This window comes from Pseudophryne corroboree, chromosome 5 (genome assembly GCF_028390025.1).
Source record: "Pseudophryne corroboree isolate aPseCor3 chromosome 5, aPseCor3.hap2, whole genome shotgun sequence".
NCBI classification, from domain to species: domain Eukaryota; kingdom Metazoa; phylum Chordata; class Amphibia; order Anura; family Myobatrachidae; genus Pseudophryne; species Pseudophryne corroboree.
In genome coordinates, this window is record NC_086448.1 from 671108593 (window position 1) to 671122168 (window position 13576).

The window sequence follows — 13576 nt, forward strand, 5'->3', positions numbered from 1 at the left end:
ATCCGTTCTCTGCCTGAAAAAAAACGATACACAGTCACATACCATATCTGTGCTCAGCCTCAGTGTGCTGCATGATAATATCATCTATGTATATCTGACTGTGCTGAGTGCTCACTGCTCACACAGCTGAATTGTGGGGGAGACTGGGGTGCAGTTATAGCAGGAGTACAGTGCACACTTTTGCTGCCAGTGTGACTGACCAGTGACCACCAGTATATTGTCTGCCTGAAAAAGTTAAACACTCCTGTGGTGTTTTTTTTTTTTATTCTATAAACGCATTCTGCTGACAGTGTCCAGCAGGTCCGTCATTCATTATATTATATAAATATTTACCTGCAGTAGTGTTATATTTTTTTTGTTCATCTCTATCATCTTTATCATCTCTATATTAGCAGACGCAGTACGGTAGTCCACGGCTGTGGCTACCTCTGTGTCGTCAGTGCTCGTCCATAATTGTATACCTACCTGTGGTCGGGTTTATTTTTCTATCTTCTTCATACTAGTAGTTTAGGAGTCTGCTGACAGTGTCCAGCAGGTCCATCATTATATTATATATACCTGCAGTAGTGATATATATATATATTTTTTATATCATTATCATCTCTATACTAGCAGACGCAGTACGGTAGTCCACGGCTGTAGCTACCTCTGTGTCGTCAGTGCTCGTCCATAATTGTATACCTACCTGTGGTGGGTTTTTTTTTTCTATCTTCTTCATACTAGTAGTTTAGGAGTCTGCTGACAGTGTCCAGCAGGTCCGTCATTATATTATATATACCTGCAGTAGTGATATATATATATTTTTTATATCATTATCATCTCTATACTAGCAGACGCAGTACGGTAGCCCACGGCTGTAGCTACCTCTGTGTCGTCAGTGCTCGTCCATAATTGTATACCTACCTGTGGTGGGGTTTTTTTTTCTATCTTCTTCATACTAGTAGTTTAGGAGTCTGCTGACAGTGTCCAGCAGGTCCGTCATTATATTATATATACCTGCAGTAGTGATATATATATATTTTTTACATCATTATCATCTCTATACTAGCAGACGCAGTACGGTAGTCCACGGCTGTAGCTACCTCTGTGTCGTCAGTGCTCGTCCATAATTGTATACCTACCTGTGGTGGGGTTTTTTTTTCTATCTTCTTCATACTAGTAGTTTAGGAGTCTGCTGACAGTGTCCAGCAGGTCCGTCATTATATTATATATACCTGCAGTAGTGATATTTATATCTTTTTTATATCATTATCATCTCTATACTAGCAGACGCAGTACGGTAGTCCACGGCTGTAGCTACCTCTGTGTCGTCAGTGCTCGTCCATAATTGTATACCTACCTGTGGTGGCGTTTATTTTTCTATCTTCTTCATACTAGTAGTTTAGGAGTCTGCTGACAGTGTCCAGCAGGTCCGTCATTATATTATATATACCTGCAGTAGTGATATATATATATTTTTTATATCATTATGATCTCTATACTAGCAGATGCAGTACGGTAGTCCACGGCTGTAGCTACCTCTGTGTCGTCAGTCACTCGTCATCCATAAGTATACTAGTATCCATCCATCTCCATTGTTTACCTGAGGTGCCTTTTAGTTGTGCCTTCTTTCTTCATACTAGTTTAGCAGTCTGCTGACACTGTCCACCAGGTCCGTTATACAGTATATTATATTTATATATAAGCACTAAGCAGCAGTACGGTAGGCCACGGCTGTACCTACCTCTGTGTCGTCACTCGTCGTCCATAAGTATAAGTAATACTATACTATCCATCCATCTACATTGTATACCTGTGGTGGCTTTTAGTTGTGCGCAAAATATGGAGAACAAAAATGTTGAGGTTCCAAAAATAGGGAAAGATCAAGATCCACTTCCACCTCGTGCTGAAGCTGCTGCCACTAGTCATGGCCGAGACGATGAAATTCCATCAACGTCGTCTGCCAAGGCCGATGCCCAATGTCATAGTACAGAGCATGTAAAATCCAAAACACAAAATATCAGTATAAAAAGGACTCAAAAATCTAAAATAAAATCGTCGGAGGAGAAGCGTAAACTTGCCAATATGCCATTTACCACACGGAGTGGCAAGGAACGGCTGAGGCCCTGGCCTATGTTCATGGCTAGTGGTTCAGCTTCACATGAGGATGGAAGCACTCAGCCTCTCGCTAGAAAAATGAAAAGACTTAAGCTGGCAAAAGCACAGCAAAGAACTGTGCGTTCTTCGAAATCACAAATCCACAAGGAGAGTCCAATTGTGTCGGTTGCGATGCCTGACCTTCCCAACACTGGACGTGAAGAGCATGCGCCTTCCACCATTTGCACGCCCCCTGCAAGTGCTGGAAGGAGCACCCGCAGTCCAGTTCCTGATAGTCAGATTGAAGATGTCAGTGTTGAAGTACACCAGGATGAGGAGGATATGGGTGTTGCTGGCGCTGGGGAGGAAATTGACAAGGAGGATTCTGATGGTGAGGTGGTTTGTTTAAGTCAGGCACCCGGGGAGACACCTGTTGTCCGTGGGAGGAATATGGCCATTGACATGCCTGGTGAAAATACCAAAAAAATCAGCTCTTCGGTGTGGAAGTATTTCAACAGAAATGCGGACAACAGGTGTCAAGCCGTGTGTTGCCTTTGTCAAGCTGTAATAAGTAGGGGTAAGGACGTTAACCACCTCGGAACATCCTCCCTTATACGTCACCTGCAGCGCATTCATCATAAGTCAGTGACAAGTTCAAAAACTTTGGGCGACAGCGGAAGCAGTCCACTGACCAGTAAATCCCTTCCTCTTGTAACCAAGCTCACGCAAACCACCCCACCAACTCCCTCAGTGTCAATTTCCTCCTTCCCCAGGAATGCCAATAGTCCTGCAGGCCATGTCACTGGCAATTCTGACGAGTCCTCTCCTGCCTGGGATTCCTCCGATGCATCCTTGCGTGTAATGCCTACTGCTGCTGGCGCTGCTGTTGTTGCTGCTGGGAGTCGATGGTCATCCCAGAGGGGAAGTCGTAAGACGACTTTTACTACTTCCACCAAGCAATTGACTGTCCAACAGTCCTTTGCGAGGAAGATGAAATATCACAGCAGTCATCCTGCTGCAAAGCGGATAACTGAGGCCTTGGCATCCTGGGCGGTGAGAAACGTGGTTCCGGTATCCATCATTACTGCAGAGCCAACTATAGACTTGTTTGAGGTACTGTGTCCCCGGTACCAAATACCATCTAGGTTCCATTTCTCTAGGCAGGCGATACCGAAAATGTACACAGACCTCAGAAAAAGACTCACCAGTGTCCTAAAAAATGCAGTTGTACCCAATGTCCACTTAACCACGGACATGTGGACAAGTGGAGCAGGGCAGACTCAGGACTATATGACTGTGACAGCCCACTGGGTAGATGTACAGAACAGCAGCGGCGGCACCAGTAGCAGCATCTCGCAAACGCCAACTCTTTCCTAGGCAGGCTACGCTTTGTATCACCGCTTTCCAGAATACGCACACAGCTGAAAACCTCTTACGGCAACTGAGGAAGATCATCACAGAATGGCTTACCCCAATTGGACTCTCCTGTGGATTTGTGGCATCGGACAACGCCAGCAATATTGTGTGTGCATTAAATCTGGGCAAATTCCAGCACGTCCCATGTTTTGCACATACCTTGAATTTGGTGGTGCAGAATTATTTAAAAAACGACAGGGGCGTGCAAGAGATGCTGTCGGTGGCCAGAAGAATTGCGGGACACTTTCGGCGTACAGGCACCACGTACAGAAGACTGGAGCAACACCAAAAACGCCTGAACCTGCCCTGCCATCATCTGAAGCAAGAAGTGGTAACGAGGTGGAATTCAACCCTCTATATGCTTCAGAGGTTGGAGGAGCAGCAAAAGGCCATTCAAGCCTATACAACTGACCACGATATAGGAGGTGGAATGCACCTGTCTCAAGCGCAGTGGAGAATGATTTCAACGTTGTGCAAGGTTCTGCAACCTTTTGAACTTGCCACACGTGAAGTCAGTTCAGACACTGCCAGCCTGAGTCAGGTCATTCCCCTCATCAGGCTTTTGCAGAAGAAGCTGGAGACATTGAAGGAGGAGCTAACACTGAGCGATTCCGCTAGGCATGTGGGACTTGTGGATGGAGCCCTTAATTCGCTTAACAAGGATTCACGGGTGGTCAATCTGTTGAAATCAGAGCACTACATTTTGGCCACCGTGCTCGATCCTAGATTTAAAACCTACCTTGGATCTCTCTTTCCGGCAGACACAAGTCTGCAGGGGTTCAAAGAACTGCTGGTGAGAAAATTGTCAAGTCAAGCGGAACGCGACCTGTCAACATCTCCTCCTTCACATTCTCCCGCAACTGGGGGTGCGAGGAAAAGGCTCAGAATTCCGAGCCCACCCGCTGGCGGTGATGCAGGGCAGTCTGGAGCGACTGCTGATGCTGACATCTGGTCCGGACTGAAGGACCTGCCAACGATTACGGACATGTCGTCTACTGGCACTGCATATGATTCTCTCTCCATTGAAAGAATGGTGGAGGATTATATGAGTGACCGCATCCAAGTAGGCACGTCAGACAGTCTGTACGTATACTGGCAGGAAAAAGAGGCAATTTGGAGGCCCTTGCACAAACTGGCTTTATTCTACCTAAGTTGCCCTCCCACAAGTGTGTACTCCGAAAGAGTGTTTAGTGCCGCCGCTCACCTTGTCAGCAATCGGCGTACGAGGTTACTTCCAGAAAATGTGGAGAAGATGATGTTCATTAAAATGAATTATAATCAATTCCTCCATGGAGACATTCACCAGCAGCAATTGCCTCCACAAAGTACACAGGGAGCTGTGATGGTGGATTCCAGTGGGGACGAATTGATAATCTGTGAGGAGGGGGATGTACACGGTGATTAATCGGAGGATGATGATGAGGTGGACATCTTGCCTCTGTAGAGCCAGTTTGTGCAAGGAGAGATTAATTGCTTCTTTTTTGGTGGGGGTCCAAACCAACCCGTCATTTCAGTCACAGTCGTGTGGCAGACCCTGTCACTGAAATGATGGGTTGGTTAAAGTGTGCATGTCCTGTTTATACAACATAAGGGTGGGTGGGAGGGCCCAAGGACAATTCCATCTTGCACCTCTTTTTTCTTTCATTTTTCTTTGCATCATATACTGTTTGGGGAGTGTTTTTTTGGAAGGGCCATCCTGCGTGACACTGCAGTGCCACTCCTAGATGGGCCAGGTGTTTGTGTCGGCCACTTGGGTCGCTGAGCTTAGTCATCCAGCGACCTCGGTGCAAATTTTAGGACTAAAAATAATATTGTGAGGTGTGAGGTGTTCAGAATAGACTGAAAATGAGTGGAAATTATGGTTATTGAGGTTAATAATACTTTGGGATTCTATGATTTAAGCTGTTTTTTAGGGTTTTTTAAAAAAAAAACACCCGAATCCAAAACACACCCGAATCCGACAAAAAAAATTCGGTGAGGTTTTGCCAAAACGCGTTCGAACCCAAAACACGGCCACGGAACCGAACCCAAAACCAAAACACAAAACCCGAAAAATTTCCGGTGCACATCTCTAATTACCACATAACTGAACCTAAGGATGACATATAAACATTTATTTTTTTAAACAATATTTTATTCTGAATTCCTCAATAGGAAACGTTTGGCCTAGGGGTGCTGTCAAAACAATTCTGATACTCTGGGGCGCCATGTTTCAAATAAGTTTGAGAACCAATGGTCTGTACCATGATTCTGACAATACTTTAGAATTCCAGTATTTAACTGGAAATTGATGAAATAACTGTTATGTAGATCATTAGTAAATACGTTATTGGGTTTTAAAATCTGCTTATCAATAAACCTGGAAGATAGAATTTAAAAACAGCACTTTACAGTCCCTGACCATTATATAATACAAAGTGTATTCATTATTGTGTCTTGGATCTAATTCAAGAGATCATTGACAGTGAGCCAAACACCGCAAAATGCTGCTGAATGTTATCTGTGTTCTGCATATATATTTATATTTGACTTCAGACAGCCATGAATTTTTAACTAGTACCATTCCCGGAAGATTGCGCTTGACTTAGTAAAGTCACACTGTTGTGTTCTATCTGTTTAACCATGCAAACATTGTAATTAAATGCCAGCAATAAACTGCTGGTAATTACTGGTATGTATTTCAATTAAATAAGCCTATAGTGCTGAATGCATAGTATAAAGGAAATACGTGTTTAATATGCATGAAATGTTTATTGGTTGAATGCTCTTGCAGTTTATTGTGAATGTGAAATGAATAGTAGGATTGCATCTGAGTTATCACAGAAAATTACAGTTTGTTTTAATAAGTGAAGATGCGTCAGAGTAACACAATCTTACCAACACCAGAGAAGGAACAGAGCATTACAGGCCTCATAGCAAATCCTAGCTAAGGGTCCGTCAATGCTGGTGTAACCTCTGGGGCTCCCTGCTCTGTGCATCTGCTCAGAAAAGATCTGCTCTTCTCTTTTCCCGAACAGAGTAGGCTGTCTGGGAGTGGTACCTTAGGGCAGTGGTGCCAAGAGAGGGGGGGAGAGAGGGTACAAATTACCCGGGCCCTGGCCCAGGACCCCTCCCTCTTACCTAGCAATAGCAGCTGCAGCTCTTTTCCTCAGCCCAGCACACACTGCTGTGTTCTGGGCTGCAGTGTGGCCATGGAGGTGCTTAAAATACTATTTTTTTCTAGTATTTTTTCCTAAGGGTACAAGACCACACCTCCTGTGATTAGGCCACGCCCCTTGAAAAATATCTGGGCCCATCCCGGCTCTCGACTGCCCTGCCTTAGGGAACGAGTTATAGAAATCTTTGCAGACTCTGTAGGCTGCCACAATATATAAAAGTTAACATGCTACTAGCTTCTATGTTATAGGCTGCCACATCCACGTGTGCATCTTTTGCTGAGGTAGCATGTGCTATTTTATGCCAATACTGTTGCAAACCTTGTCACAGTGAACATGCATCTGTCTGTATGAGCAACGACTAATATGTCCACTTTGAGCATCGTTAGGTGATGGAATGCCGCTTGGTGTATCTTTAGATCATCAATTATCCATCACCCCATTAAAACGTGCACCATCCCCATGCTAGGTGCAGAACCTCTGGTTAGGGGGGTTTGGGGGTTAATTCTGCACAGAAAAAAAAGCAAAAAATATACAGTACATAAAATCTGTAACGTTAAATAAAAAACTTTTGTAGAAATAGATCATAAAATTACAGTTGAATAACTTGCATTTGTACATTATTTACTCATTCGCCTCTGCGACATTCTAGCCATGGGTGTAGCCAGAAGTTTGTGGGCCCCATAGCAGCATTTTGAAGGGCCCCTGTCCCAATGCTTCTAAAGAGACACCTCTCTGCAGCAGTTGCTATTTTTTGCCCCATAATAGTGCCCTAGTTCATTTTCTGAACCAAGGCCTTATTTTATTTTATGAACCATAGTAGTGCACTAGTTCACATTCTGTAGCATAGTAGGGCTCCCAGTACACATTATGTAACACAGTACCCCCAATTCACATTTATGGCATACAGTGTACCAGGTTCATATTATGCCACATTACAGTGTCCCCAGTTCATATTGGGGGTCATTCCGAGTTGTTCGCACGTTGCCGATTTTTGCTATGCTGCGATTTGTTGCAAAATGCGCATGCGCAAGGCACGCAGGGCGCATGCGCTTAGTTATTTAACTAAAAACTTAGCAGTTTTGCTGTGGATCCTGCGGCGCTTTTCAGTCGCACTGCTGATCGGTGAATGATTGACAGGAAAGGGGCGTTTCTGGGTGGTAACTGAGCATTTTCCGGGAGTGTGCTAAAAAACACAGGGGTGTCCGGGAAAAACGCGGGAGGGTCTGGAGAAACGGGGGAGTGGCTGGCCGAACGCAGGGCGTGTTTGTGACATCAAACCAGGAACTAAATGGACTGAGCTGATCGCAATCTAGGAGTAGGTCTGGAGCTACTCAGAAACTGCAAAGAATTATTTATTAGCAGTTCTGCTAATCTTTCGTTCGCAATTCTGCTAAGCTAAGATACACTCCCAGAGGGCTGCGGCCTAGTGTGTGCAATGCTGCTAATAGCAGCTAGCGAGCGAACAACTCAGAATGACCCCCTTTGTGTAACATTATAATGCTATCCAGTTCGTTTAATACCACATTACAATAAGCAGGTCCAGGTGCAGGTTCAATAGTGCTATAGATGATAGAGAACACATCTGTATATACATTTCTCACCACTGGGTGATACAAACTTTTGCTTTGGGGTATATAATATATATATAGATTGTAGGCCCCAAGGCAAAAGTTTGTAAGGGCCCCTATGTATCACCCAATGGTGAGAAATGTATATACAGATGTGTTCTCTATCATCTATAGCACTATTCATTGCAACAGCGTACGCACCTGTTTTAATTGGAATGCATGGTGTTTGCACACCTGCGAATGAGTCGCAGGCTGCTACAGCTAATCGCAATCATGATGCAACCACACACAAGACTCGTTTGTGGGTAGGATGAGCAGGAACACATCTGTAACACATGTAACTTTGACCGGTAGGGCGGAGCCCTTTCTGGGCCCCATAGCAGCTGCAGTCCCTGCACCTATGCTAGCTATGCCCTTGATTTCAGTGGTAAATATCTAAGGAATATGATTTGGGTGGGAGGGGTACGGACAAATAGTTGATTTGTACTTAGATGGCAATCTAAAACTTTACTAGATAATAACAGCTTACGTCCCAGATTTCTCAGTAGTGTCTCTCAACACTAGGCAGCAAATTGGGGGCAACTCCATAGAGCAGATTCATATTAATGATGAAACAGTGGGCCTAATTCAGGTAAAATCACTACTGAGACAGAAATTGCGAAGTGCCGCCCAAAAAGGTAAAAAACGCCCAATGATGCATTTGCATGTTTGCATATGCAGTCGCATAACTGTGGTGCATATGCAGAAAACCAAGAATCATTGACAATACCGGTTGACCCATGCCTATGCAGGATATATGCGGCTACAGTGACAGCAGCGCCATGTTTTTAATTGCAGCAATCGCACTTGACGTCAGATGCATGCCCCGAGAATGGCCATAACATGCCTGCATTTTTTCAACCACTTCCCGCAAACACCATGTGACCTCCCACAAAGGGACATTTCCTGCAATCGTTATGAGATCGCATATTGCTGGGCCTGCGATTGCATTGACTTCACATTTTGGCCTTCATGCATGCACGATGCGGTCATAGCACATGCACACTCATCCAATAATTGGCTGATTTGTGATTTTGATAAAGCTGGGCTAAGGCCCAGTGCTGGGTGTCTGATGAACAAATTTCCTTATAGCAACACCTTGGGTCAACTAAAATGCAGTAGCTTCCATGGAAAATTCTGACTAATCAAATACCTCCATTATCCTTCCACCATTTTTTGGGAATGTAACCAATTTATTAAATCTGTTACACTGTATATTTTAAACTTGTTCCATAGCAGTTAAATAAACTATATATTATTGAATTTTAGGTTACCTTCAAAAATGAGTGAAACTACATCTACCAATATCTCGGTGGCTCCAGCCAACTCTACAGAAAGCATACCAGCTTTTTCTACAAGGAATTCACGAATGACAGGTCCTGGTTTCACCAAAAGAATATGTTTCTACAAAAGTGGAGACCCACGCTTTAATGGAATAAAAATGGTTGTGACCAATCGATCATTCAAGACATTCGACGCATTGCTAGACAGCCTCTCCAAAAAAGTACCCCTACCTTTTGGAGTAAGGAATATAACAACTCCACGAGGCATACACCCCGTAACCACTCTAGAGGAACTTGAAGATGGTAAATCCTATATTTGTTCCCATCAAAAAAAGATTAAGCCAATAAACCTTGAAAGAGCAAGCAAGAAACCATTGCTGTGGCAGAGCAGCAGACCAATCAGCGCACGGCGCCGAGCTATGCAGGGGACTCGGCAAAGTGAGGTTACCCCATTTCAAAGGGAAAACACTATTGTACTTAGAAGCTCAAAGAACTTTGTTGTATACAAAAATGGAGATAAAGAGTTTAAACAGAATTTTGTACTGAATAAGAAGTCTATACAAAACTTTGATGCCTTTCTGGACCAAATCTCAGAGACTTTGCAGTTTCCAGTCTTTAAACTATACAGCATTGATGGAAGAAGGGTAAGCGTACATAGAAATAAATGTTACTATATAAATAAATGTTAATTAATAATTAAATAACATTCTATGAAAGTGGATTCATCAGAAAGTAGAGTAAAATATAGTCAAATACTTGTTTGTTTGATATAGACTATTACATCTTCTCCTTCATCCATCTGGGGACACTTCTAGACTATGGGGTATAGACTTAGTGAGGGTTGAAGAGCCAGCACTTAATAGGTTAACTTTTTAGGGTATATAAGCTCCTCCCCCCCTTTACTGAAGGAGTAGGTTAGCACTAGTGCTCTTATTTATCAATGAGTGATAAATTTCACTGTGAGTGATAAATTGCACCAGCCAACCAACTCCTGTCATTTTTCAAACACAGCCTGTGACATGGAAGTTAGGAGCTGATTGGCTGGTGCAATTTATCACTCACAGTGAAATGTATCACTCATTGATAAATAAGGGCATAGGTTAGCTGGGAATACATACCATTTACCATCAAGTGGGATGCCTGCTTTCAAAATGCCATCAGCGGCATCCCGCCCGGCAGAATGTCGTAGACACCCATGAGTTGGAATAGCCCTTATGCGCCGATATTTTGGATGTTCACATTGTCGGCTGTCAAGATTCTGGCGTTGGTATCCTGGCCGCCGGGATCCCTTCAGCCGGCAAATTGATTGCATCCTGGTTACCTGGTATAGTTTATGTTTTAAGACACAGAGGTGCTTTTCATTTGTAATTTGTAATTATTATTATTTTTTTTAAATCTGCACCACATTTTTCCCTTCTCTCTTTCCTTTCTCTCTAATGTCAATCTCTCTTTACATGAAAAGTAGCAACCAGAGGGAAATCTCAGGGTGACTGTGAGGATTATGATCTTGCAGCAGGTAGGAGGATGATGGTGGCGGTGGCTATAGAAGAGGAGTGGTGGGCGTAACTGTTATATGGGGCTGCAGAGGAGGAGGTATAGGAGCAGGCTGCAGATGGCGGCGGATGCAGCAGTGAAAAGCCGCGGTCCAGCAGCGGCTGGTGGCACAAAAATGACCGGAAGCTGTTATTCAAACAGTGGTGTCAGCCCCTCATGTTCAAACGCTGGTTTCTCATACTGGGCATTCAGAAATTGTCTGGTGGCATTACATCAGTAACTGGCTATGGAGGGGAGCAGTGCTGGCAGGCTAACGCGCCCCCCCATGCTGAAGCTGCGGGCCATTACAGATGACATCACTTGGCAACAGAAAGTATCTCTGGAACAGACCACCCTGCATAATGAAAGGGGGAAGGGGAAGGGGGGTGCTGAATCTTCGGCAGTGGCCTCCTCTCTAACCCTACTGAAAGGGTTAGAGTCAGAGTGGATGCTCTCAGTGCCTACCCTTAAACAAAAAAGTGGGGTAAAAGCTGGGGTAAGACGTCAGGCTGATCAAGACAGCCCGAGAAGTTGCAGCAAATGGTACAGGTCAGCACTTGAAAAGAGAATCTGCTGATCACTGCCGCGAAGCTCCTCTTAGCATTCCTCTCAAGGGGTGGAAGCCGGAGATAAAATTTCTGAACAATGTTAAAGAAAAAATTCTATTTAGATATTTACGTGTTTTCCTATTTGTATCTATGCTGTGTAAATACTCAGTATAATATCACATTTTGTTGAAATTTCTCCTTATTGTTATTTTTGTTAATGTTTGAAAATGGAGAACTTTACTGATTGTGGAGGCCCTGCAAGCTCTGTGAACCAGCTGAGGCTCTTTTATAACTTCTGTCATAGACTAATGGGGAGGACACCTTCAGGCTGAAAAGGACGTTCTCTTTGCTAAAGAAATTGTGGTCTTTAGGCATTCAGCTGACTTTTGTTCAGTCTAAGGTTTACGGCATTTTGTGAAAATTTCTCTTTATTATTATATTGCCAAAATGTATTTCAAAGGCTAAGACTGGGTAAGGGAATTGTAGTTTGTATCATTTTGAACAGGTTGTCAGGCTTAATTACCTAAGAGCACATGCTTATTGTGCAGCTGATTGTGTGGATATCCACAATCACTTCCGGCTGTAGAGGTCCCCACCAGTCCTGTGAAACAATCCAGTCAACATTGGCATTTCTATAATGAGTGCAATGTGTGTGGTGCACACCAGCCCCTGTGTCCAGGAGGGGCCCCACACCACACACATTGCACTTGCACACTGCTGTGTTTCAATACTTACCTTTACAGAGTCACACGGAGGGCAGTAGCGGATCTTGCCACGGGCAAGCAGGACTTTTGCCCGGGGCGCCGCCTTCCGGAGGGCGCAGGGCGCGATCCGGAGGGCGCCGCACCAGGGCAAGATCCGCTGCTGCTGTGCCCCCGGCTGCCGCTGTGAAGGGAAACTAGACACGTCCGCGTCTAGTTTCCCTTCGTGGAGAGGTCCTCCGCACAGCAAAGGTCCTCTCCACGAGTTTCCCTTCATGGAGAGGACCTTTGCTGTGCGGTGCGTGATGACGTCATCGCGCACCGCACATCATTTCAGTCTGTACAGGGGGCGTAAATGACCACGCCCCCTGTACGAAGCCATGCCCCCTATTGTCGCCCGGGGCTCACTGCGCCCAAGATCCGCCCCTGACGGAGGGCACTGCAGACGCTGCACAAATTGCTGACAAAATGTCCGCAGCGCATGTGCAGTAGTAATTAGCCTCCAGAGCATGGCGGGTGCTTCAATCAACCACTTATGTTTGGCTCAAATTATAATCGTTTACCAGAGATAACAAAGGGGGGGAATATCAGGCACCTTAACTCTATATTTATATGGATCAATCTGACCACTGCTCCCTCAAACAAAAGGGAAAATCTAAACCATAAAAACCAAAAGGTGAAACCAGGGCCGTAACTAGGTGTGTGTGGAGAGGGCACCGCACACAGCGCTACAGGGTAGGGGACACTGTTAGTGGTACTTGTCAATTATCTGTTTTTAATACTTTTGCTAATACCTATATAACATTCATGAACTCAACTTGAGATTTATTTGTTATTCAGTCACACTGTCCTTTATTACATTTCATGATGCTGACATACCGAGGATTCAAACCCATTGCCTTTAGCATTGCAGTCAGACAATCTATTCATTGAGCTATCTGCCCTTGCATAAAAAGGTAGATAATTCTAATCTAAAGAATTCTAACTATTTGAAGCTTACCTTGTACTTTTTGAAAAAATGATCAGCATTGCGTCTGCACAGATCTATGTTGTGTGTGACTGCAAGGGATTGGATGTGTGGCTGCACACTTCATAGATCTGCTCAATTACAATGGTGATTTTTTTTTTTTACAAAGTACTAGTAGCTTCATATAGTATTCAGAGTTTTTATGGAGGATCAAATAGCTGAATGAGTAGGGTGTTTGATTAGGATTCAATGGGTTATAGGTTTGAATCCTGGAAATGGCAGTATAT

At 44.2% G+C, this 13576-nt stretch overlaps 1 protein-coding gene across 1 annotated transcript in view; it reads left to right on the top strand.

The window, feature by feature from the left end:
- Positions 1-13576, top strand: part of RP1 (RP1 axonemal microtubule associated) — a 1008071-nt gene that overhangs the window by 92281 nt on the left and 902214 nt on the right. Inside the window, exon 2 of the mRNA XM_063923729.1 lies at positions 9527-10184. Within this exon, the coding sequence (XP_063779799.1) occupies positions 9540-10184 (645 nt within the window). The 5' untranslated portion in view covers positions 9527-9539. The remainder of the gene's footprint in view (positions 1-9526; positions 10185-13576) is intronic.